A 27,797-nucleotide genomic window follows, 5' to 3' on the forward strand; every position below is an offset into this window, starting at 1 on the left:
GATGAACTGCCTGCTGGGATCTTCCGAACACACAATCCTTGTAGGCCACACACACACACACACACACACACACACACACACACACACACACACACACACGAACACAGGCACTCACTCAGTCACAGAGTACAAAAGCAAATTACAATTAATTCTGTTCTCCCAATACCATTTAAAATGCAGGGGAATTATACAAAACATTGTCTCCATTAAAAACAGCCGCAGGCAGATTGCTTCTCTTTCGATGACCTGAGAATTCATTAGAGACAACAAAGCACATGAGAAAATAATAATACAAAAGAAATCATTTATTTTGTGTAACTGTGAAGACTACCTTTGAAAACGCGGTGTTAGTGTGCGTGTGCAAGGACTCAGGGCCACCTTCTGTTGCCTGCGCGCTTGGTCTAATGGTGTTCGTCCAAAAAAGATAAGGACCTCTCCATGGAACAACCGATGGGATTTAATTAACAGTGAGTGACAGGGCCCCGGTAGCTGCAGCGCTGTGTTCTCCAGCATTTTTTTTTTTAATCCTGTCACGCAAGATACAACTCTGCTGCATGGTGCAGAAGGTTTCGTTTTAGTTGTGGGCTTGTGGGATTTACTCTAGAGGCAAAATCTTTTTTTGTAAGAATGGAAATGCAAGAAACAGCCTAGTCTTAATTGCTCAAGTATTATCATGTCAGAGAATGTGGCCAAGTAGACGTAGCTGCTAACCCTGGATTAGTACTTCCACTGTGAGGAGCTTAGTCACTGGTACCAAATTCTTCATGACTTAATTACTCTTAAATGTAGATGTGTCACCATCTTAATGACCTAAAAAGTAAGAGTGAGCTTGATTTTGCCTGTGCTGCGGACACAGAATTTCTGACGTGTTCGCCCTCGGCCTGCAACTGAGGACACGCATCCTCTCTGACTGGCCAAACAAATGCTGAGTGCTACAACTAGCCTCGGGAGCAAACAGGGAGCATTCATCAGCAGCGTCAATCAGTCACTAAACTGTCACAAAACGGCAGCTTTCAGAGGCCATTTCACCCCGTCTAGATTGTTTCAAAATCCATTTTTACCCACATCTCCCTCATCACTCACCAGGACAACAAAAGAGATTGGAAAGTTGTAAATAAACATATCCATTGTTCTAATGCTCCACTGACGGCTGTGCTGTGATCAACCAAGAGGAGGTGGACTTTAAAAGCCAGACAGGGCCAATCAATGCTGATCCACATGGGGGACAGTGAGCAGCCTCCTCTTAAACACGGGCCACTAAGGCTGGTCAATCAGGGAGAGTGCCTCTGCCATTTCCAGTTTAAATGTAGTCATACATAAATGGGTGGGAGTGGATTTGTTCCCCACTCTGGTGACTAAGTTTTAAGTCCCCAACTCATCGCAGATATTGTACGGACGCCCTAAGAGGCAAGTGAGGAAAAACTAGAATTGCAGTTGTATGCCTTTGCGAACCAGTCAAGTTTACATCCATTTGTATAGACTTGTATGTAACCATGATAGCTGACAGTGCTTCAGATACGGATGTTACTGCAAAGAAGCTACACATTCTAAAACATGGATGCCTCCCACACATCTTCAACCCAACACCACAGTTTAAAGATCACACAACATCAGTGTCACCAATTAAATATCTGACCAAGTGTCATCCCTTCTGTTCCTAAAATATGACGTTGATTAATGGCCAGAAGAGAACATTATCATGTCACAGTGAAGTTGACCTTTGACCTTTTGCATTAAAAAAAAAACCAACATCACTTTATTGTTTTATTCTATCAGACATTTGTGCGAAATTTGGTAGTAATATTCTTATAAATTATTGAGTTAGGGCCAAAAACATTTTTTTAGAGGTTACAGTGACCTTGACCATTGACCATCAAAATTACCCCAGTCTCACTCTGAAGTCGTTGAAATTCCACACTTGAGCAGTGACTTGCTGCGTCAGAAACTAATGAAAATAAGGCGTCCTTTAACTTCGGCATGACACGCGGCCGGTTGCTGTAATAGTTTACCAGTGTCCAGCAGTGTCAGGGGGAAACACGGCGGGACAAGGACGAAAGTTAAGGCAGCGAAAATCCGACTGGGGTAGGCTGGTTCTTTCGATTGGATGGGTCCTTTTTTTGCGTGTTTCTGTTGCGCAAACCCAACCACGTGTGTTAGTTGTTGGAGGAAAAAAAAGCGTTAATTCACACCGTTATACTTATGTAGTGCGTTTGTTTAGAAAGAGACTGTATGTAAACACTACATTTCCTGTGAAAATGGAAGTGTAGTTTGAAAGAAGACAATGCATCTAAGGCAGAGCTTAACATGGTGTCCCAGAACATAAACAACCAACGCACCTAGGGTACCTTTCACATCGTATGTGGACATGGAAAGTCCATAACCAAAACATCAGTACGTGATGAGGTTGGAGTAAGAATATGTCGGTTATATTTCTGGCTACAAGACAGACATGACAGTAATGTAACGTAACTTTCACGCTTTTACGCTATCACGTAATATATGCACCTTGTGTTTAGACTGCATAGAGAAAGTAAAACTCCCCTCAAAGTAAACGTTAATACTTAAGTCCTATTGAAACATGGGGTAGTGGTGCACAGAACTTTTTTTTCACTTGGCAGAACTTAGCATTCTACCTTTTCCACAGATAAAAACAACTGAAGGAACTCTGAAATATTATCACCTGCTCTTAAGTAGCAAACACAACAGAGAAATGATTTAGATCAGACGATTTTTTTTTTCTCGTTTGCCTTTCAAGGCTTCCATAATATTGTTTCCTGTATGTCAAGGATTTTTTTGTGAATACACAAAACAGCATGTCTAATTTATGTCATTGTCACATGATCCAATTCATAGGAAAGAAACATAAAACGAGTACATACATAATTAATGTCAACAACCGTTTTCAGCATATATTTGAAGTTTTTTGTGTGCGTCTGTTTAAAGGCTGTGTGTTTGGTGTGTGTCTGATGTGTGTGGATGCATGAGTGAGCAGCAGACAGTAAAACAGATTAGATGTCAGGTCTGAGATACCTGACCCCTGGTTTGGAACTGAACTCTCTAAACTATGTGAGATTACACAAATTTAAAATGTGGCAGATCGTTTATTGCATGCTTTTAGCTGCGGCCGTTTCATTTATTTTGCTTCCATTAAAGATAATCAATCCTCTATTGATCGCTATTACCATTTTGCTCCATTTCATGATATGTGCCTGCACACGATTGTACTGGCAGCCGAGGCACAGCTGGGTGATTATGTGCACATGTCGATACCAATGTGGTTAAACCGTTTTCACATTAATCAACACCTCAGATTTTATTTTCAGAAACGCCTGAAGCTCCACGATCATGCATATTAATAAAACTTTGATAATTGGAATTACAGGCAGTTTTAAAGGATGTTATTTATAGGAATAAGGTGAGAGCAGTGCTTGGAGTGTGTGGGTCTGACTTTAAAAAGCTCCACTGGCACAGATTTATAAATTCAGCATCGGCAACAAGATTAGTCTGCATTAATTTCTTTCTTCCCACATATTTTGCAATTTTTCAAAATACTTCCAAGCCCTTTTTACAGTTTCCAAACAAAAACATCCGTCCAAAGCTGAGACTTTAAGTATTAGAAAAACATCCTCTTTTTGTGTCAAGAACATTACCAATTAGCATAATGTAGGCTGCAACCTAAATTCCTATTTAGCTGTAATGTTTCCCAGAAGAGAGCAAGACCGTAATGAAAAAAAAAAAAACCCCTTCGCCAAGACATCGTTAGAAGCAATAACTAAATGCTGCTGTTGAAAATACATCCGCACAAATCTGTTTGAACTTCAAATAAGCTGGAGACAAACGTGGAGAGATCAAGCAAAGAAATCAAAGTAGCAGCACTTCAAACACTGGCTGCAGGGACAAGTGAATCATAAATGGGAGCACTTAAATACTTATTTCTTTTTTTTTTTTTGGTGCGCGAGCCAGGATTGCGATCAAGTTCTTTATTCTTTTGGCTTCTCAAATATCATATTTCAACATACTTTATTGAAGCTGGGGTCTGAATTGAAACGTACTTCACATCTACATTATGGATTTATGGAGATCATGGTTTATTCACAGCATTCAATCACTTTCAGTATGTATCGCCTGCACATATTTGGTCCAAAGGCTATATTTAACCTGAGCTCCTCTGGCATCTGTGCCTAAGAGGGAAGGCTTTTTCTAAATCTAAATGTGAAAAGCTTCATCGAAGAATTTGCGGCTATATGTATGAGTTAAATCACATTGGGTCTTATTAGAGGGGCGGCGGCAGAATAAGCTCGACAGTATCTTCTCGGGAAATTCCTCTGAATTGCTCTGAGTGATGGAAAACTGTCCTAAATGTTTCACCACTGAGAGCAAATGGGAAATATGTGATGAGTAAAGCCTGGGTTCAGATAGAGAGCAAGCTAAAACAAAGCTAAAGGCAAACAGTGGAAGGTACTGACACTGAGTCAATACAAGTTTCCTCAGCCAGGAACTGAGACAGAGCGTATGTTAGAGGAAAAAAAAAGGAGAAGACTAAAGGCATTGAGTTAAAGCTGAATAATGAGAGAGATGGTATAGCAGAGCCCTGGAGTGCGTGAGACCGAGCCTGGACAGTCGGAGGGAAGAGAGTTCAGAGCTCAGTTTCCTGACAACGGTAATTATTTCCCTGGCTTAAACTCATGGCCTGAATCTCCTTCACAGCCAACTAATGCTCCCCACTTGGGTTCGGCGCTGTATGTTCCTGTGATGAGAGATTGCCTGTAAAAGAGTTTGTGCTTTACTTTTCCACAATCCGAGCCTAACTAGTGGGGCACACTTCTTAAAGATGACTGGACAGCAAATTTAATCCTCAGAGGGGGCGAGAGAATCTTAGGATTATGCGCCATATCTCGCCAGCCAATAGGAGGATTTGAGCCTGTCTGGCCCCGATGTCTTGGCCAATCACAGCCGGAGGCAGGGGATCAAGTACACATGGGAGAAAGCAGCAGTGAAGGAATGATGCACTATGATAGCCATGGTGTAAGGGAGTGGCTCTATACTAAACTATATAATGCTAATTTTGTAAATTATTTATCTGACTATGGTCGTCTTATTGTAACCACAATAGGTGCGTTTTTCTTTTACTGAAACACTCAGCAGTGATTCTGATTTAGATGTTTACACCACAGACTGTTCAGCTGTAAACATAATAGTTTCCAAAAGCTGTTAATATGAATTTTAATCAAATATTTATACCATATTGAGAACATTTTGCGCTTGTTTGGATTCACGTCCCCAGCATGACAGCGTCTGTCAAATCAATGCTGGGCATGAATGCAGAATGGCTTTCATCTGTTAGGCTTGTTCTGACACTTGAAAGACAAGTGTGAATTAATTAAATAAACGACATATTTCAGTATGCTATGAAAACAACAAAAACATTTTTATTTTTCTTGCATTCTTCTCTCTTATTTTGCACTGCGTCTGCATCATCTACACTCCCTGCATACCTACGTTGCTCTATTTTGCATTGTAGTGCACCAAAACAACCAAAAGTTGTCAACAGAAATGCTAAGGTTGGTTGAGCACGATGATGGCCACAAATTGTTTCCTGTCACTACAACAGGACGTGCAGTATAGAAGAACAAAATACTTTCAAACTTCTAGAAATAGCTGTGATGTACCCAAACCACCCCTACAAACACACACTCACACACACACACACACACACACACACAACTCTGTACTTCTATACTTGTGAGGACCTGTATTCAGGGTGTCTGCAGGTCCTTAAAGAGCCTTAAATTGTCTTAATTTCAGATTCGATGGCTCCCAAATATTTTTGGTCACATGACCACAAACATTTCTCCAGCTAGACCAACACATTCTCACTCTGGCTTCGTCACATATTGACGTTCAGTCATGGACTTTCCACGTCCACATACAATGGTTCCCTGGGTACGTTTGCTGTTGACATTTGGGACACCATGTCAAGTTCTGCCTGTTACATGCATTGTCTTCTTTCAAAATACACTTCTTTTTTTTTCCTGTTTTCACAGGAAATGTAATGTTTACACACAGTCTCTTTCAAAATAAACTCACTACGTCAGCCGTGATGTATTTTTTTCCTTCAACAACAAACAAACATGGTTGGGTGTGGGCAACAAAAACACGTGGTTAGGTTTAGGAAAAAGGAACAGGGTTTGGCTTAAGTTGGTGTTTGTTGTACCCAATCACCAACCCTCCCGTACGCTCCAGTCGGACTTTTGCCGCCTTAATTTTCGTCTTTGTCCCGCAAAGTTTCCCCGACGCTCCCGGGCGCCGTTAAACTATAATGGTAACCGGCCGCATATCATGCTGATGTTAAAGGACGCCTTTTAGTTCCTAGTTAGTTAGTTTTCTACTCATTAGTTTCTGACGCCACAAGTCACTGGCCAAGCGCTGGATTTCGACGACTTCGGAGCAAGACTGGGATCATTAGAACCAACAACTGTTTAAAATCATTGGACAGACCGAAGTATTGCAATAATAAATAGCATTTATGACAGCGATCAGATTTTGTTTTCTTTTAAAATTTGACACATTTAACTTAAACTCTTTTCCTTACAGTTCAATTTGAACTGACATCAGTGTGTGTTTACTTGGAAGGAATGCTTACACATGTGCGACACAGAGAGAGAGAGAGAGAGAGAGAGAGAGAGAGAGGGTGAGAGAGAATATGTATTTCCAATGCAGATTTGGTCTTAAATTTCATGTAAGGTGGTATTAAAAAGGTCTAAAAAAGTCTTAAATTTAACTTGTATTATCTCTGCCAGACATAAGCCTGATGGAAATCATGCTTTTGATAGTGTGAGTGTGATTGTGTGTTCCTGTCTGTCCGCACCTAATCTAGCAAAAACTGGATCAATCAGCCTCATATTTTGTGTGACTGATTTATGACGGAAAGCTCAAGGACCTCTCGTGGTTGAGGTGATTCACAGTTGTTGAAATACCTGTTTTAACTGACTGTTTCAGATTGTCATTGACTGCCGACTCCTCACTCCTCTGAACCAGCCAGAAGGGGCTGCAAGTTTTCAACAAATCGGTGACATTGTCTGTTTATTTGTGTTTATTGTTGTTATTTAGGACCATGCTGGGTTGTAGCTTACACACAAAGTTAATACTGTTAATAGTCCAGTTATGAGGGACATGAATCAAAGATTTGTGGCTGTGGGTTTGATATAGGAATACATTCATCCTGAAAACTATATTGTCTCTATATTTCACATACAGTGCCTGTTAGGAGGAAAACTTGATATGCTCTGTGCAAGGCGCCCTGGCTCCCTCAAAAATAGATGAGACACATATATCTGGTAACCAGAATTCTGAATCGTGCTGCACCCTGGCTGCTGAAACTACAAAAATTGTCTGGAGTGGCTGCAATCAGCCCAGGGAACCAACTGATCACCTGGATATCTGTGTAATACATTCTCTAGCCCTAACCCTAACCTTAACCCTCACAACTAAATGCTTAACTCCAACCCACATTCTAACCATAACTTGAACCTAATTCAAACCTGAACCTTAAAATGAGGTCTGAACCCTCAAACAGGCCTTTGAAGGCTTGTCTTAGGGTGAGAACCTACCAAAATGTCCCCACTTTCAAAAAATGTTCCCACTCTCAAGAACTAAAACTCAAACTGGCTGTCACAAAGACCAGCAGTACAAGTACACACTAACAAAACAGCATTTGCTACAAACACACCCCAACACTGTGTTCATGTACAAGTGGTATTGAAGTGTATTCTGTTTGCTTTCACTGCCCTCTAGTGCCAGTACATTGGCATTACTCAAACCAAGAAAAAATCAAGTAAACTTGGAACACTGTCAAATTATTATATGTTTTCTTAGTTGTATGATATTCCTACCAAATTCCATATGGAGACCCAGCAACAGAAGGTTTGTTTTTAATTAACCTTTATTTAACCAGGAAGTCCCATTGAGATTGTAAATCTCTTTTACAAGAGACCTGCCCAAGGTAGCAGACAATCATAACACATTTAAAATGCAACAAATACAACATATAATACAAAAATCCACAATAAAACTATTCAAACATAGTGGTCTCTCAAGAAAAACAAGCACATGTCTCTGTCACCACATTCTTTATGATGCCCTTACATTCATCAATGGATATAAGTATGTTCTAATTTTAGATCTTTTTTAAAGTTGTTCAATGCCAAAGGTGCATAGAAGGGAAAATGCAGTTTCCCAAGATCTGATAAAACCTGGGCGACATTAAAAAGCAACCACTTGGAGAAGTGTAGCTGTTAACTACCAGAGCTGACACTTGAGCCCTGTCTCACTCCAAAGTCGTCAAAATCCGGCGCTTGGGCAGTGACTTGCAGCATCAGAAACCAAAAAAGGCATCCTTTAACGTCAGCATGATATGCGGCCGCTGGTTGCCGTTATAGTTTAACAGTGCCCTGCAGCGCTAGGGGGAAACTTTGCGGGACAAGGATTAAAGTTAAGGTGGTGAAAGTCCAACTGGGGCAGGGGTGGTGAATGGGTCAATCAAACACCGACTTTCACCCGAGAGAGCGTTGTTCGCATCCCGTAAGATTCTAAAGCCAATCCCTGTTCTTTTTTCCAAAACCTAACCACGTGCTTTTGTTGCCTGTGCCCAACCATGTGGGTTTGTTGTTGAAGAAAAAAAATGTGAATTGGCAGTGTTGTACCAAAGTAGTGCATTTATTTATTAAAAGAGACTGTATGTAAAAGTTAAATTTCCTGTGAAAACAGACGCGTATTTTGAAAGAAGACAATGAACGTAACAGGCAGAACTTGACACGGTGTGTCGACGAATGTCAATAAGCAAAGCACCCAGGGTACCTTTCACGTCATATGTGTACGTGAAAAGTCCATGACCAAATGTCAATATATATATATAAACTGTATTTTCTTAGTGTGTATGCTACTGATATATGTACTAACAGCTGTTGCGTAATCTTCTGTTGACTTTCTGTTCTGCCTATTTACACTGAATGATACCCCTGTTGCCCTGCCCTACATTCATGTGCCAGACCTATATATCTTTATGTTTATGTACCCGTGTCAACAGAACAAATCTTTCCATATCGCTCCTGGATTCAAAACTGGTACAGTCTGACCTACATAACCCTACATGTATGCACAGTGCTATCATTTCTCACCACAGAGGTCATTAATGTTGTTTCAGAGGCTTGCCAAAGGGGGGCAAGCATAAGAGAGATGTTTGAAACGCTGGCTGGAGGATTGGTGTACAATCATAATTACTCTTCAGCTGAACTGATAAAGAAGATCACATCAGTTAATTTGTATTGCCTGTGATAACACTAATACAAACAAATCAAAGTTCATTTCATAGCCTGCATACAATAGTTTGAGGATAGGATGTTCTGTATGCCTTGTCCTCACCTTTTAAATGGGCCATCTATCTGAGTCTTTATTGAAAGTGCACTTGTTTTGAAATATTGTCGTGCGTATGAATATCTGCATTGTGCAAAGCCAACTACTCCAGCTTATTACAATATTTCCTTTCAACATGTGTTTGGAAAAAAAGCTTGAACATTTCCAACAGGAGACATAGATCTTTCAGAAACCTTCTTATCTCTATTTTGCAGCATTGCTTTGCTTTGGCTGAGAAAACCGACTGACCCAGTCCAGGATATTGTGTGGGGCTTTTTTTCCAAGATGAACTCTGTGGGAGCATTTATGGCAGATGACCCAGTTAGCGCTCCCCTCGAGACATTCCCCACCTGTTCACACCACACACAGCTCCATCAACCTTTCTGTCAGTGACAGATAGAGGTGGTTAGTTCACGCAGCCATGTTGAGGGTAGACCTCACGACAATGTAAGAAATTCAACCCCCATATTGCACAAAGCAGTGTATGCATCTGCTGCTGGACTGGATGACTTGTTGTTGATATTACCTCAAGTCACCTTATGTCATTTTAGGTCACGGGGCTATATTTTGATTCTCTGAGTATGTCTGGGCTATTAAAATTCCAGCTCTTGTTTTATTTGCCTCAGGTTGGCAGACAGTACTGTTGCTTTCCTTTTAAAGCCCTCTCTAATCTGAAGCATTCAGGTGCTCCTCTCCAGCTTTGGAAGTCATATTCAACACTGTATCAGTACAGGATATCCAAAGTACTTGCTCTGGTTATGGCTTATAAAACCTCCGATATATCAAAAGCTGGCTAAACAAATCAAAACGCAATGGCAGGATGTAAATAATGACGGGCATTTGTTTGTGACATGCTGTAATAAAACACTATGACTTACACTCCTTTTCCTCACAGGTATTCGCAATTTGTCAGCTGTCTGAGGGCAACTGTCTGGTGATAAACTAGAGAATGTTTGATGGTAAGTTGAGGAGCAGCGTCTGAATGCACCAGTAGCTGCAGTGCCGAGGGGCTGACATTTGTATCACCTAAACTATACTTGCGAGCTTCTGTACCTCAAACTGGTTTGAAATGAGAATGTATCCCTGTCTTGGCATCTCAAGGGAAATAGCTGTAACGCCTGTATTGCTATTCATCAGTGTTTTTACTGCACATGGGACACAAGCAGAAAAATTATTAAAGCAAAGAATGCAGAGAAATCCATCAGCAAAAGTTACAGGGACAGACATAAATTTAAATTTGCCTGGACTCAACCGGATGCCAGACTTTACAACTGGCTATAAAACCCCAATAACTCAATAATTCCACTTCTCATAAGTCACTGAGCACCGGGAAATGAACCAAATACAATTTTGCTCCAACGCTGCATACTGAAGGTGTGAGTTCACCTGTAACACTCTGTGCCAACCCTTTTCAAACTAACCCCTCTGGCAAAGCTTGGTGAGATTCCTGTAACTGTTCTGAGCAGAGGAAACAAACAAGTTTGGCGAGACAACGTTAAAGGACTTAAACATAACAAATACTGAGACTTCCAGTAAATAACCAAACAAGTAATTTTCTGTGCATTCCAAAATGATTAACAGCATTTTGGTATTTCATAAAGCAAATAGCTGTTTATGAAGAAAAAAATCCCCCAGAGTGAAATGTACTTTTAGCTTTTTTTCAGTGTTTAGACACTTAAAGGTCAAAGAAACACACAACTTCGCCCGGAGTCTGACTGTCTGTCTGTCTGTCTCTGTCTGTCTGTCTGTCTGTCTATCTATCCATCTATCCATCTATCCATCTATCTATCTATCTATCTATCTATCGAGCCAGCCAGCCAACCAGCCAGCCAGCCAGCCAGCCAGCGTAAAACACGTATAGCCCGGGCTATTATTTGCTTAAATCAGTGACACAATCAGGCCTATTTTTGGAACAGGTATCCATATGGGACAGGCCTTTAATTTCTTCCGACTACACCACTCTATCCTGTTAGAACAATTTCTGCCTTTTCTTGCCTGAATGCTTTTCTTACCTGAATCAAAAATCTATTAATCGACTCCAGACTGCACAGAATTCAGCTGCCAGGCTTTTAACCAGAACCACAAGACGTGATCTCATCACTCCAGTTTTAGCCTCTTAAAACTGACTCCCAGTATGTTTAAGAAAACATTTTAAGATTTTACTAATTACTTTTAAGGCTCTTCGTGGTTTCTCTCCGAGGTATATTCCTGACCTCTAAGTGCCGTACACGCCAGAACAGACTTTGAGGTCCTCGGGCAAAGGTCTTTTGTCTGTTCCAGAGGCCCGGCTGAAAACTAAAGTGGACAGAGCGTTTGCCGTCAGGGCTCCGAGGCACTGGAACGATCTGCCCGAGGAAATCAGGTCGGCCGAGTCAGTGATTTCTTTTAAGTCCTTTCTTAAAACATGCTTTTATCGGAGAGCCTTTCCTGATTTTACTTGAGTCTTATTTCCTCAGTTTTTATACACTCACTCAGGTTTGTATCAGTTCTTTTAAAAGTGCTGTTTTCTAATCTGTTTTAATTATTAACATGTAAAGCACTTTGTAACTGTTTTGAAAAGAGCTTTATAAATAAAGATTATTATCAATATTATTACTCAAAACTTGGATTATTTTTTAGAAAAAAAACATTTGATTTATTTGATCTGAGGAACCTTACAGACTAAAGGAATATGAATAACTTACAGGGGAATCGAGGAATGGACACAGAATTTGAGGTGGCCAACAACCTGGTTTTATACATACGCAGAACTTGGTATCTATCTATCTATTGAATCTATATGTGTGTTTGTGTGTATGTATAAGTATATTAGTAAAATATACTGGTAAATGTTGATTAAAACAAAACATCAAGCAAGGTAATTAATCTTTACTGATTGATTGATATATATATATATATATATATATATAAAATATAGTAAATAATAAATAATATATATAAAGTATATATAAAATAATCGGTGACTATTTTAGTTTTTTTCCATGTTCATTATGTTTCAGTGAGCTAGAATACATTAGCAACTGCACATTTTAGTGCTCATTGAAAAAAAAAATGCAATTATGATGATAAGAAATGCATGAGACTGTGCTGCAGCCATTCATTGTTATTCTTATTTACCATTCAGTTGAATGAATAAATAATAATTATTAGAACACCAGGAACACGTGGCTCTTATCAATTGTTTGTCTGCAAACAGCACATGAGCAAACAGCACATGAGAACAAAATGTGGTCATGTGCGCCCTGTGGTCTGACTAAAGTTACTGTATCAGTGTTATTTGGATAGATTTTAGGAATGTGCCACTGATAGCAACGAGCTCCCACTATCCTAGTTTCACTGACCTAGTTTAGACAGCTGTGGGAGTCTGTCTGTTAATGGCAGTAGCAATTCTCCTCAAATTAATAATTTATATAGACTGTCCACAGCATTTAACTCAATACTGTCTGTTTCCAAACAGTGGCTACCAGAGAACTGAGACCAATATGTATTACACATTTACAGCTGCTGGCAAGTTTGAGTCTGAATATGTATCCATGAAATTCATTTTTGTACATTTTAAAGTGAAATGAATCACACAGGGCAGAAATTATGTTGCACAGTTCTCTATAGAACTTTACAGAAAAAGAAGTGGTATGCATCCTAAGTAATACAAAGTGCATGTCACATGATATTCGCATTGAATTTAGTCTTCTAGGTTGTGTTGGGTTAAGTTTAAAAGTAATCCTGTGTGCATGAAGTTCCCTGATGAAGGTTCGTTGGCTCATGTCTTATGGTATTGCCCAAAAATATGGGACATTTGGACATGTAAAAGACACAAATCCTTCTGTACAGAATTGGTCCAGACCATGATCATGTTAGTTAGGAGACTGCTTGTCTAATGGTCTAATGGTCAGCTAACATACTTTCAATCACAGCAAGGTATCATCTGCTTGCTGTGGTGGCAGCATACAAATGGGTACCCCTCTCTCTGCTGGGCAGGATAGGATGGTAGTATCTGAAACGGGAAAGATTTCTTCACTACATTAACGGCTTAGCCCCCTCCATGTACACACACGCACACACACTCAGGCATTTGCTGTCTTGGTCCCAGTAACAACACAGCCTCTTTTCTACTCTTATTTTACTTGTATTTTTCTTCTTTTTTAAAACTAGTTAATGCCTTAGTCCTCTTTGTCCTTTGCTTCTTTCTATACTCCCATGTATTTCTTAAATTCAATAAAATGTCAGTCACAAAAGTGTGACACAGTGTGGCGGCTTTTTGCACCTCTGGCCTCACTCCCGTCATCAAGCAGGTGTTTTCCATCAGCTGCTGCTAAAGTCAAAACACCTGCTGTGACTTCACTGATTGCTTCAGAGTTTCAGCTCACAGAGGGCAGCGCAAGTAAGAGGCCGTTTACACGTACACGGTGATTTTGATAAACGGAGACATCTTCCTTCGTTTGTGCCCTTCGTTTACACGCAAACGGAGATTTCTCCTCTGAAAACGAGTCTTTCTAAAAACTCCGGCCAGAGTGGAGATTTTGGAAAACTCCGGTTGCGCGTTTGCATGTAAACTGAGATAAACGGAGATAAACAGAGTTATAGGCAGCCGACGTCACAGTATGCGCCGTAACTTGCGCCTGTGTCAAAAGTGCGACCTATGTTACTATGGTGACAATGGATACATGGAAGGCTTGAACTTCTCGTTACACTGCCACCTACAGGTTTGGCATGCTCTTGTGTATATTTAGAGGCCGTCTACATGTTGCCGGTTATTTTCATAAACGGACATTTTACCGTCTCCGTTTTCAAAAAGATCTTCGTTTACACTTACCCGTGTATATATACACAAGAGCATGCCAAACCTGTAGGTGGCAGTGTAACGAGAAGCTCAAGCCTTCCATGTATCCATTGTCACCATAGCAACATAGGTCGCACTTTTGACACAGACGCAAGTTAAGGCGGGTAAGTGTATGGGTAAGTGTAAACGAAGATCTTTTGAAAACGGAGATGGTGAAATGTCCGTTTATGAAAATAGCAACGTGTAAACGGCCTCTAACAGTTTTCTGCCCAATTTATTCAGTGCAGATTAACTGCTTGAAACTTTAGTTTTTCTCACAGTCAAGGTAGCTTTGGCCTTCATCCCTATGTTTAATAATGACACTCTACTCGGAGACTTAATTGCAAAGACATGGGGAAACAGCAAATTGCCTATAAGCAACTCTGTGGTCAGATGGTGGTTGGAGTCATGGTTACTCAGGAATGTCAAATGTCACCATACTTTTGTTGAAGCAAACATTAAGGCTGCTTTGTCTTTTGTGAACACCTGTTCAATTACTCTAGTTCAGCTTTGAGGTTTTGCACTCACACAGTTTTTCTATGCAGTGGGTGATGGCAGCTGACATTTCAGGAGCAGTGACCTTTGGTGTTAATATTAAATAAGTGGTGCATATAATGGTTTTAAATTGAGAATTTATTTACAACCTGTGTGATAAGATGACTCACTTGTATCCTCAGGTCTCAGAGGTTGTGTCTGAAGTCATTCACTCACGCACTACTTCCAACTCACCATATAGGGAGTATGAGAAAACATTTTTGGACACTACTTAGGTCATTTACTCCCTCATATGTCAATGCTGTTTTTTGCTGCACAATTTAAACATGCAGTATCAACAGTGGCTGGTGGACCATCCATAACAAATACTGACATGCATATTTGTGATAAACACATTATATCTTATTGAGTGTATTTTCCCAAAATGAATAAATAATGTGACAAAGTACTTTGTAGTTGTTTGTGTTGTGTTGTGATGTGCTGCTCTTACATTAAACATGCAACTGTCAGACAGACAAGAAGACAGACAGCAGTGCGATAGCAACCTGCCCTACAAATGTAAGTATTTTTTATTAGAGGCCAGTTTCCCTTATCCAGTGAGAAGGAATTATGTTCTTCAGGAATTTGATGTTGAGAAGGTTAAGAAGATAAGAAAAAGATATATTTAATTTCCACTTTCTCCCAAGGTAAAACAGGTGAAATTCAAAATTTTAAATGAGAATGAACAAACAAACAAATTCCGCAGATTGAGATTTAATTTTGACACAAATAATTGTGCATTTTGTGACAAGGAAATCGAAAGGATGGAACATGTGTTCTTCTATTGTGAACCAGTGCAGTCCCTCTGGAGGGATACACAGTTTTGACTACAGCTAGACTTGTCACCCTTGACACTGAAGATAAATCAAAGTCAACTTTGGTGTTTGCATTGAAAACAAGGTTGTGGGCTTTGTTCTCAATATTGTCTTCTTAAGTTTCATTCATAAATGTAAATACTTTAACCCTGTCTAAAACACTGGAAGAATGAGCTAAAAATTGAACGTTAAAGACAAGAAAGTTCTTAATCTGTTCTCATTACAATACATTTTTAAGTTAATTTGAGACAGCCCTGTTTTTGTGTTATTTGTACGTATTTTATCTTTCTTTCGTTGTTGTTCGATTTTTGAAATTTGTGGTACAGGACTTGAAAATGTCCCTTGTTTGTTTGTTAGTATCTATTAAGCTCAATAAAGAATAAAAAAAAAACACTTGGACAGTACTACAAAATGGCGAAGTCACTACATAGTGGACTATGTAGTGAGTAGTGATTGATATCGGACGCAGCCTGCGGCGGCAGTTGGTTACAGTTGAGTGTTCTGTTGCTAGTAGCAACCAGGGTTGGCACAGTTCCATAGCAGTTGTAGTTTAACGGGCATAGTTCCTTTCCAGCTCTCTGTCAAGTCTTTCCACTCTCCAAATGACCAGTATGGGTACTTTATGAATTATTTTTATGATTGTTAATTTGTGACTTTGTAGAATTTTATTTTCCTGGAGTCCGTTTTCTGCCAAACAAGCTAGCTAGCTGTTAGCTATCTGCGGCTAATGTGTTGCTAATGTAACCTTAGGCAATTAGCCATCTGAGGCGGTGGTTTCCATTGACTTTGGAACAGCTAAGGGCTTTGTTAGGCACAACATGGAGCTTATCGCTTTTATCAAATGGTCGCTACATATATAGCATCATCTCATTAAATATACTTGTTTAGTTACCAGGCTACACTGTAGCACAATTAATATGGCTAGCAGCTAACAATATAGCAGGAGAAAAGTGAGCATATTAGGCAACATGAAAGCTAGCTAAAGTTACATTGTTAGCTTACCATAGGTTGTTTGTTTGTCAGCTTTGGACGGTGAGACAGGCTGGTGAATTGGGCGGCAGCATCGACAGGTATTTTTCCAGCGAAGCGACAGGACACAGTGAGTTCATCAAAAGACAAATCCTCTCTATTTGTTTCTTTAGCATAGCCTACAGGTATTTTTGTGTATAACGGCTTTGAGCGGGCTCAGCCAATCATAATCAAGGACCGGAAGTAACATTCCAAGTAATCCCTAATTTACTGTTGGGCCAACTATTATGTGTTTTACCCATGTTAACTCTTCATGAATGCAGTCAGTAATCATTTATTTATTTATTTAATATTTATTTTTATAGGGACAATAATGTAGCATACATAAATGCCGCACACCACAGCATTTATAGCCTAAGCTCATTTGCAATGCCTGTCCCTAGCTGGGCCTTAACATAGAAAAGACTCAGCAACCAGAACACAAGTAACAGTGCAAAGTACACACAACAATAAAAATACAGACAGGACAATACAAGACACAAATTGCAATACATAATTAGCACCATAATATAGTAAGCACCAAATTTGTCATGACTGCATCACTGATTCCTCTTCGAAATTCTTTCATTTTCAGTTCAAGTGATCAAAATCAGGATCCAGTTTGAGTTCTGCAGGTAAAAAACATGTCAATTCCACAGACAAAAAAAGCTGTCCAGACGAGGATTTATACAGGGGAACCTTACAATTCCCACTGGCTACTCCAGCAGAAGTGGAGCGAAGTGGAACCACAAGGTCACTGAGCACCTGAGGAACCTGATAATATAGGCATTTATGGATGAGTTTGACATTGGCAAAATTAAGGAAATTATCAAAAACTTAACATATTTAGTTTCTGAAGAACATGGCAATCATGTACAGCTTCTTAAATGGTTGATTAGCTCAGTCATTCCTCTTACTTTTTGAGTTTGTCCACCTTTTACAGACGTACATAATTTGGATTAACATCTAGGCTAGTCATGTATTAGACCAGTGTCAGTTAAGTTTATGTTTTATAGAAAAGGTTTTAAACTGTGAGATGAGAGAGAGATGAGATAGAATTTTATTAATAAAGAAGGAAATTCAGGGAGTCCGCTGCGTATACATTCACTCACAAAGACATTCATACAGACACAATAAAAAACAAGCACCACAGATAGATAAATAAGTAATAAAAACATATCTGTATAAAGATTTGTAAAGTGCAGGTAGAGGATTTAATAGTCCTGTGTTGTGGCATTTCAGGTGGAAGAATAGTTACTTTTTCTTTCTTTCTTTCTTTCTTTCTTCCTTTTCTGTAGAGCATATTTGATGTTCCACTTGACTTCTACATCACTGATACTGACAGATGCCCACTAGAGGGCAGCCTCTACCCAAATCAGCCTTCAGTCCCATCCATGCACCAACCAAACTGGAGCAGCCCTGCTGCCCGAGGACATCATTACACACTCAATAAAGCAATAGTCAGTCATTTTCTCTGCTTAATTGATCCCACTGCTACCCAACAATGCGTGGTGTGACATTTTTTACAGCAGCAGAAACAGCAGCATGCCTCAGAGTAAGATGTGCTATTTGTAATTATCCTGTTGTTCTGTTCTTGCATGATCTGCCATCTGCAGACAGCATGCAGTACACTTGTTGGTCAGGAGCTGAGGTCAGTGCATTCCTCCCGGAGCCGTCTGTAGGGCTATAATGACATTGTCCTGGTATTTACCAGGACTTGTGAAACACTCGTCTGGAGGACAAGAACACGGCACGCTCTTACCCAATCTAAAACTGTTTGGGAACAGATATGGAAATTGACAAAATTGTAAACACACACGGGGGTGACCTGATAAGATAATGTTTATGTTTACTATGCAAGTTTAGAGTGCCCGGGCAATCTCTCTGTCTCACCCTCACACACACACGCTCGATGATACAAATGACAAGAATGTGCAATATATATTACACATTTATATAATACAGATCTACATTTTGGATTGCACCTCATCATCCACCTGCTTATTTTTATGACCCCTCACCCATAACTGCTTACTTTTTTGCACGTTCACATTTTTAATTGCACCTTACTGCAACATTTATGACACTTACTGTGAACCTGTTTACAACCTGATTACGACTGTGTATTTTGTTTTATTTGTACTCTACGTATTTGTCATCTTTCCCACTTTGTATTGCACCTGTTGCACAACAATTTCCCTCGTGATAAATTAAGTTTTATCTTATCTTTATTTAGTATAAACACTCATCATTTTAGAACACAAAGCATTAAATATCAAGCATTCCTGTGCAGGGTTGCAAGAGGCTAGAGTTTATCCTAGTGTGCACTGAGAGAGAGGCAGGTGCACCCAGGACAGGTCAGCAGTCTATCACAACTTCCAGTTTAAGTAATCAGAGCACCTGAAGGAAACCCAAGCAGACATGGGGACAACATGCAAGGCCCGAAGCACAGTAAAGCCCCTGCTGCTTGTTGGATTCAAACCCAGAACCTCCTTGCTGCGCCAACCAATGCTCCAACTAATATTTAGTCATTTGAAAAATATATGAATATTCACTGTGATTCTTCACACCTAATCACAGTTCCTGAGCAAAGAAATCTTGAATTATATTTGATAGGATAATTAAAAAGCCTATGCTACTGCTGGATATGAATTCATTCAATAGAGGTGACAAAATAGATAAAAGCACACAAGAAAATAATTTCCCCGTACATCAAAAGCATTTAAAATCCAATGCCAGGAACTCCCATCACAATTTTTCACAAATTAGCGAGACAGACATGTTATCGTGTCTTTGTGTGTGTTCCTGCAGCCTCCCTCGCTCAGCCACTCCTTGTGCTGTCAGCATGGCAGGGTGGAGCTGGCGGAACTGCACATGTTTCAAGCATGCTCTGAAGCTTCCCTCCCTCTCTGTCTATTTCCCTTCTCCTTAATGCGTGCACGGCTATGCTGAAAAAGAAAAAGAGGAGGGCCCTGCGCGTGTAACCAGCGATGCTTTTTACCAATCACAGGGGTTTCCCCACCCTCTCAGTCTCCCTCCCTTTTCGCTCCCTCCCTCTGTCTCTAGGCACACCAACCAAAGAAAAAAAAAAAAGTACAGGGGGGGGAGGAAAAAAAAGTGATAAGCAGCAAGCCGCTTCTGGGTTTTGCTTTCAAGCGCACTCCTGCTGAATCGGCGTGAGTGAGTGTGTATGTGCGTGTGTGTGTGGGGCGTTCTCTCTTTCTCCTGCCACAGTAGCAACACATTGCAGCAGCGTCGGCCCCGAACAAAAGGCTAAACGCAGCAGAGCCTCAGGAGGAGAAACTCAGGGATAAAAGCAGGCAGAGTGACCCAGCGTGACTGCACTTCTCAGGGAGGAACTCAACCTGCCATTTAGCCCTCTTGGCCCTGGAGTGGAGACAAGAGGGTACACCAGACCAGCCGTGGCTGCCTGTCTGTCTCTCTGAGCTGACAAAAACACCCTGTTACTGTTTTGTCTTTCACTTTGTCTTCAGTTCATACACCTCAGTCTCTGTCATCCTTCACCGAGACTCCTGCACCTGCCCTCCTGCACCTGGGCGTCCTCCCTTTTCATCCACCTGTGCTTCGAGATGTCAGACGATGACTGCCGCTCGCCCATCGGCCTGGACTGTTGCAGCTGCTGCCTGGACCTGGCCAATGGCTGTGATGACACCATGGCCAGCAGTCCGGCTCCGGGCCTCGGTGGGGGCCTGCCGGTGAGCCCCACCAGCCCAAGTGTCAGCCACTTCCGCCAGCTCCGCAACCAGCTGATGTACCAGAACCTGAACACGGACAAGCTGAACAACATCATGAGGCAGGACTCCCTGGAATCGGTAGTGAGGGACCCCTGCTTCCTGCTCAACGAGGGGATCTGCAACAGCAACAGCAACATTGACCAGACCATGCTGTCTATACTGCTCTTCTTTCACAGGTATGTCTGATGTTTGCTCAGGTACACGCTTATCTGATAAGGTTTCAACCACATATAAAGGCTCTGTCATTAGGGTGTGAAATTTGAACCTGGCCTGAAAGTTATTCCTTACACCTCGCAGGGACATTCAGTACAATCTCCAGCTTTTAACTTCTGGATCCGCATGTATCAAGTCACAATATGAGTGCTGCTTAAGAATCTGTTTTGCTAAAATGAACCAGATGGCTAACGGAAATTAATCAGGTTTCTTGGATCAGCACTTCTTTCAAAAAGGCTGACACGAGTGTTTACAGTCATGGATTAAGTATAGGTTAAGAAGAGGGCATTCATTCTGAGTGTGTTCCAGAAATGAATTTCAGATAAGCACATTATTGCTGACTTCACAAGGAAGTGTAGAGCAACATATTGGGATTTAAATACACAGTCAGGTTGAATTTGGTCGTCTACGTCTGATAAACACAGCACTTTTTTCCTACTTTTTTCCTACTTTTTTCCTACTGAACATCTCATGTAACTTGAATATGGATTCAAAACATACAACAGTGTCCAACTATTTATGCAGGCGTTTACATCCACGCCTTTTATGTAGCATATTTGATACGTTACACAATATGTGCACAGGTTTTACAGGATTAACTCTACAATGTGTTTACCTTCAGCAAGGCTATTTGGTTTAAGGACAATCATTAATACTTGGAAGACATATTCGAAACTCCGAAAAAGGAATGCTCCTCCATTCATCATCATAAAGAGAGCTTTACTTCAAAAACAACGAAACTCCAAAAACTCCAGAGAGCCGAGGTAAACAAAATCTAATCTAAAAGCAAACGCTTTCCAAAAACACAAGGTTACTCTAAAGCAGCAGTTTGTTGCCATATTGATTCAATTAAAATGATCTTTTATTGCTAGAGGTCAATTAAAACTGGCCTGACACCTTCTCCGCCGCTGCCAAACAGTATTTATAAAACAGCGTTTGGCAGCTCACCTCGCAGTGTTTGTGAGGAAAGAGAATGTCCTGCTACGAAGTTGCTGCCAGTTGGATAGTTTGTTTGGCAGCTTCTGTTCAATGACTTCAGACTCAAATTAACAGCTACCATCTTTCCAGTCGGCTGCAGTTTTGACCGCCGCTGAACTCCTGAACCCGAGCCAGGAGTCGCCGTACAGTGCTTAGTTGGAGAAGCTGTAATTAACGGACAGTTATCGGAGCAGTAAAATGCGGCGATCTACAGGGAAACATAAGCAACAGTACGCAAAGTTATCATCGCAAGAGCCACCTTTGACTGTCACATACTCTGAAGTTGTTTTCATGTGTGTCAGTAAACTAGAGATATGTGTTAAAGGATCATGACATGTATGTCAGATGATTACATTTATCTGATAACCAGCAGTAAAAGAGGGTTTTCATTTTTGTTTATGGTGTACAGACGGAATCTTGATATCAGAACTGACCCTTGCTCCCACTCTTACCACTTTTGTTCAACGGCTGTTTTCTTAAAGTCACTGTAAGCTGTTTTTCCCCTGAAATCCAATTACGAAATACATCAACAAGTAAGCTCTTGTCCTATTAATATTTCATAGGAAACACATCATGTTTGCTTTGGCTTTGGAATCAACTATTGGAGGAAAAAAACTCAGAGTGGAAGAAAAATCAGTTGAATTTGAGTTTGTATTTAAGGAGACAGCAACTTTCCAACAAGTTGCCCTCTGGAATGTGAATCCCTCTAAATATAATCCTCATATTGACCGCCATTAATCAACCCATCACAGGTACACTCACATTTTTTTTTCCATATTTAGTCAGACAGAATACCTGCGATAATGTTTATCCTGATAAGATGTGCCTGGAATGAACATGGCATCTGTTATCATCGATTCAGTTATTTGCAGATGTTATCGCATCAGCAATGTTCTCTGGTCAAGAAACTTTTATCAGTGCTTTATCAAATTTCTCCAGAAGCCTAGCTGCCACAGAATATAGTTAACAGTTAAATTTTAACCCGGCTTAACTTTGCTTTAGGCTACTTCTGTTACAGACTCCTCTTATCTCCCGCAGGGATGATTGACACCGCTTAAGTACAGACAGTACAATGGAAGTAAAACCATTTACTGTGCACTGCAACTGATGGGGCTGATGGCAGCGATGATTAGCTTTAACTTGATTTTTGTCGCTTTTGGCTGTAAATGCTTATCAGCGCCAAACTCTCAGGCAGTTTGGAAAAGTAATTGTTTTAATATCCGACACACTACAGCGGGGATTACCTCTGTCTGAATGAAACATCACATAAAGGCTATATGCAGAGCTTGCACACACTCACTTTATCCATCTGTTTATATTAATTTGACACATTTTTCGGCGATATTGCTCTCATGGAGGTGCATTATTCAACGAAAGGACCAGTCTGTTCTCGATTTATTTATAATAGCGAGGGTTTGTCATTATGATTATTATGAAGAGCAAGGGGTGAAGAAACTCTGGCTTGATGACTCCATAGCTCCAGCCTGCACTCCATTTTGGCAGCGATAGCTAACGAAATGAGTGAGCAAATAGTGCTTTTCAAACAAAATCTTTTGTCCCTAGACTTGAAGTTGTGCTTGGATATGGTTATGTGAGTTATTATTCACCGCAGTGAGTGTTTACACTATCATATGTAGAATAATGCCTGCTGAAGGGCTTTGGAAAAGTGTTACACAAGTGTTCATTTTCTGCTCTGCTATTCAAACTTAGTCCTGATGACACAGCTTTTGTCGCTTCATTAGTATTGAAATCTTCCACAGTTCAGATGCAGGATTTTACACAGGACTGGCATCTCCCAGTGCCACTATTTTTGACATTCATGGCCCAGAGGCAGTGTGTTCACTCGTGCCATGGACCAGCGTGTCCGTGCATCTGTCTGTGCCCGCTCAACTGTTTGCCTGACAAACAGAGTCTTTAGTGAGAACACTTTGTCCCTGAGCCTCCCCTACTCACAGAGGGAATCGCAGACACAGATCATGTGGCTGTCGTGGCTTTCTCGCAGGATTAATACATTGATTTATTACGTGTACCCTTTACAGTTTTGTCATGCAGAAACACAAACGCGCTCATTCATTCACACATGTCCCCGTAGTCTAATCCTGTCAGTTGAAACAAGAAAGCTGCCTTGCTAAGCAGAGATTTGCAGAAGTTCATGCGTCCCAAGTGCTCACTTAAGGAGGGCCCGGCTTCTGATGAAAGCCCGGCTGAGGTTTGTGCCATGACCTCACCCTGGGTGGTCAATCTTCTACCGCTGCCATCATTCTCGTTTGCCACTTGTTAACAGAATGAAATGCTCAGCATAGCCCGAGGAAGCATGCCAGGACATCTTGTGGACTTGTTGAATATCAATAAGCGGCAGCGGCAGCAGCCAGCAAACTTGTAAATGATTCGAGGGTCAGTGAAAATGTGCTGAGAGGAGAATTTGAACTCATAAGTCCTATTTGGTGTTGGAGGCAGAGCGAGGGAGCCCTGAGGGGCGAGGAAGGGGACAGGATCTGTGATTTCCACAGGATAAAACCAGAGGAAATGCGTTGCTTTACTCAGCTAGACTTGGCTGCAGCAAGCGAGGCACTCTCGCACACCTTCACCCCAGGCAATCAGTCAGTACTTAGCAGCCACTAAACACCTCCACATGCCAGGGTGAAGAGGGGTGAAGAGCCTGCAGCGATGACACAAACGTTTATCACAGGACTGCGTGTCTGCGACCAGTCGGTCAGTCAGTCAGTCTGCAGCCAAAACACAAAGGGAAGAGAGCTCAGCAACATCACAGGCAATAGGCAAGATATCAGTGATCGGTTCAATCTTTGAAGACTGTAAATGTTGTTTTAAGTTATGTAATGCAGACTTTCATGTCCCTGTCTGTAGCTCATAACTGCAGTAGAGAAAAAAAACTTCAAAACAAGTTGAGAAGGTTTGTTGCTAAAGTCTTTATAATGACAAGAAGCTGCAAGACATGTATAGGCAAGAAGTTTCAGGGCATGTGTAGGGATGAAATAACTTTAATTTTTTGGTTCATATCTGTTGTCTGAAAAAGAGTGAGAGGTCTCCAGCCTGGTTGGAAAAGACAGTGATTTTTCTGTAAGATGAAAATTGCCTGGCTGTCTGCAAGAAAGACAAGGTTGGAAGTGAGGTTCACTTCATGTTCACAGACTCCAGGTTTGTGCTTTGTATGATAAATTGCTCAGAAAAATGGCAGTGAAAGGATTCTGACTGAGAAGTTACAACCTTTGACAGGGTTTGATTCTTCTGCCCCGACATAACACCGTGTTGCCTTACCAGCCCAGGTCTCATTACAGTGGTAAAAGTTCCTCTCTCTGGCCTGAGATGATCCCCGGCCCTTGGCTTCGGTTCAGTTGACTACTGAACACGACCTGGCCCTCCCACGACGGAGAGGAGACAGGATCCAGCTGTGTCTGAGACCCCACTGCGCTCAGAGCTCCACTGTGATCAAAATATAAACCACGAAATAGCTTTGCCACATAAAGTCCAAGACCTACATTTAGTAGTTCACTCTGAAGGTCATGGAAAGTGTCTATTTACAAATGTATATTTAACAATTAGAATAAGGCAGATGCTATTTGCACCCAGGTGTCCACAGCCAACATTGCTATTTACACACATGGTGTGAATAGTCAGTGGAGCTATTTTCACCTGGGTGTAGATATTGTGTCCTAGCAACACTGAAATATGACATTAACAGGAGTTTATGTACACAGTGTGTTTTCAGCAGCTATATGCATTCCTTAAACTGACGATGATAAGTCCAACAACAATGAACCCCAGTCTTTTGTGTGAGAGTCTTGCATTTAGTCCACTCATCCACCATAACTCAGTAACACTGTGACACAACTGTGTGGCTCTCTGGCAGTACATTTGTGAGTTCTTACTTGTTATATTACTACTTTATTCTTAGAGAATATCCAAGATTGGCTAGTAGTAAATTGGCTACCATGGCCTCTTTGACCTAATCCTAACTGCTTCCAACCTCAGTGCATCAACTGGACGAGCACTAGCCAATCACAGCACTCAGTGGGATCCATAATCACGCATTGTCTGGATGGATGTGAATAGCTAAATAGCTGCAGTGTGACTTTTCTCACCTGGGGAAATATACACTCTGTTATAATAATTTACAATAGAAAAAACATGTTTGTGAAACTACTGGAAAAGATTTTGTAACTAAGGAAAAGAAATCCATCTCAGTCTTGCATTATTGCGCAATAATTGGGTGTCATATTTTAGTTCGAGTTCATGACAGTGGATCAGTTCTTTACAATAGAGTAGGATAAGAACATAATAGCTTCTTTATGTAACCGCTGGACTCTAGCGTTATCTGCGTTGTGTTGATATGAAGACCAGGCCGTGGATATCTTCGGAGGCGACCTTCGTTTACTCTTGACAACTCTCACAGCAAGAGGTAAAAACAAATTCTACATCAGTTACGACCATATTAACTCGAGCCCCTCTCCCATGGAGTACAACAGCAAAAGGGGAGAGGCAAGGCGGGAGACACCCCTTTATAGGTGGGGTACCCCCAAAGGTGAACGTAGGGGTACAGAAACTGAGTATCAAACGTTCCACATATTGAGTACGGAGGCCTAAGTGTGTCAGGTAATAACAACTGAAACACATTTGTGTTATTATAATACTTAATATTAATGTACACTTGACTTTGTTACACATATTACTGCTGTATAATTGACCCTGTTACATTTATATTGTAGATGACCACAGAGTGACCTGATGAGTTCATTTACATGCAGGTCACACCTGCAAATCTCCTATCAGTCGAAATAGAGCTGAACACACAGGTCAGCTCTGCCTGCTCAGACTTTGAGGGAGAATCATTTGTATAGAAGACTGGTTACAAAAGTGATACACATGTTTGTAAAAGTCACAGGGATCATAGTGCATCCCGTTTCATCCCAGCCTCTGGATGTTTTTGCTGTATACAAATGTTTTACAGACTTTCTGCTTTACTATTGAAAAGTGTATGCAATGTGTACGAGGGAGAGAGGAGGAACCTGAGCTGCTGGAACAAATTTAAATTTGAGACATGCTGAGTCCCCAGTGTAAAGATGCAAGGATAAGGTAAACAAAACACAGCCTCCTCTGTATTCGCTGCTGCTGTAAAATTGGCCAATTCAGCAGACGACTGCTATATAATGAAAAAACATCTCCAGAGCATAGGACACACTCGTAACAAATATACAGCACAATTACAGCACAGCATTACTGTGAATTATCATAGGTAAGGGGCGACGAGCTGTAACGGGGGGTAGGGATCAGATTGAAACTGCACCAGTCTTGAAATTCAAATTTCACATCCCTCTGAGTTGCAGTGTGATGTAAAGTTCTGCATATAGCCTATGACACACTACATTATTCGGGAGAAATATACTGAGTTTGAAACCATTCCTCTCATTGCTGGTGTCTCTCTCAGTCCTGCCCACATAAAAGACTTATACATGTCAAACACATCCTCGCTGACCACAGAACCTGTATCTGATTACTTTTCTTTTTTGATCCAAGTTCTTTTTTTGCAACACAACTAGCCAGCGTCTCCTGTTAAAAGGAAAAACTGCATGTCCTGCAGAAGTCTGTCGAGAGTTACATAACTTGATGGGCTGCAGGTGGCAAGGGGACACGGATGTAAACAAAAAAACAGGGATTAGCGGCGAGAAGGCAAAGGGAAGGATGTCGGGGTGGAAGAACAGCTTCAGGGCCAGGCAAGTCTGTAGGAGCCAATCCCACACAAACAAAGGCCACGAAGACGAGGTCTAAGCAATGTCAGCGGGGACATAGGGAGAGCTACAGGGTTAGATAGCTGGAGAGAGAGTCAGAGGTAGACAAACAGCCAGACGGGAGGCCGGGGCAAAGACAAAACATAGACGGGACTGGCTAAAAATAGTGTGTTGTTGACGTTAGGTGGAACTAATATATAGGTGGACTGCAGACGTCTGTGGCAAAAGTCACAAGCTTTTTTTTTTTTACAGTTAAAGGAAGTCATTTTTCAGTGGCGGCAGGAAGTACAAAGCCCAAATAAGTGTTTGTTTTACAGTCGTTTTAATGGGTTTCCTCAATAACACCAGCTCTGACCACTTCTGTGTTGAAAAGAGACATGCGACGAAGAAGAGATTGATTTTTAGAAACCACTGTATCTTGAAACACATGTTGGCATACATTTGGTGTGTTTGCACCACGAATCAGCACCGTGTTTGATTTTATCACTGGGGGACCAATTTAAAGAGGGATGTACAATAA

At 41.0% G+C, this 27,797-nt stretch overlaps 2 protein-coding genes across 2 annotated transcripts in view; one reads left to right on the forward strand and one right to left on the reverse strand.

The window, feature by feature from the left end:
* mid2 (midline 2) overlaps positions 1 to 16,598 on the reverse strand; it is a 251,809-nt gene extending 235,211 nt beyond the window's left edge. The window contains exon 1 of the mRNA XM_049586023.1: positions 16,582 to 16,598. The gene's annotated coding sequence lies outside the window, so the exon portion shown is untranslated. The remainder of the gene's footprint in view (positions 1 to 16,581) is intronic.
* A 3,150-nt stretch (positions 16,599 to 19,748) lies between these two features.
* tsc22d3 (TSC22 domain family, member 3) overlaps positions 19,749 to 27,797 on the forward strand; it is a 45,423-nt gene continuing 37,374 nt past the window's right edge. Inside the window, exon 1 of the mRNA XM_049586030.1 lies at positions 19,749 to 20,518. Within this exon, the coding sequence (XP_049441987.1) occupies positions 20,178 to 20,518 (341 nt within the window). The 5' untranslated portion in view covers positions 19,749 to 20,177. The remainder of the gene's footprint in view (positions 20,519 to 27,797) is intronic.

This window comes from Epinephelus fuscoguttatus, linkage group LG9 (genome assembly GCF_011397635.1).
Source record: "Epinephelus fuscoguttatus linkage group LG9, E.fuscoguttatus.final_Chr_v1".
In the NCBI taxonomy this organism is placed as follows: Eukaryota; Metazoa; Chordata; class Actinopteri; order Perciformes; family Serranidae; genus Epinephelus; species Epinephelus fuscoguttatus.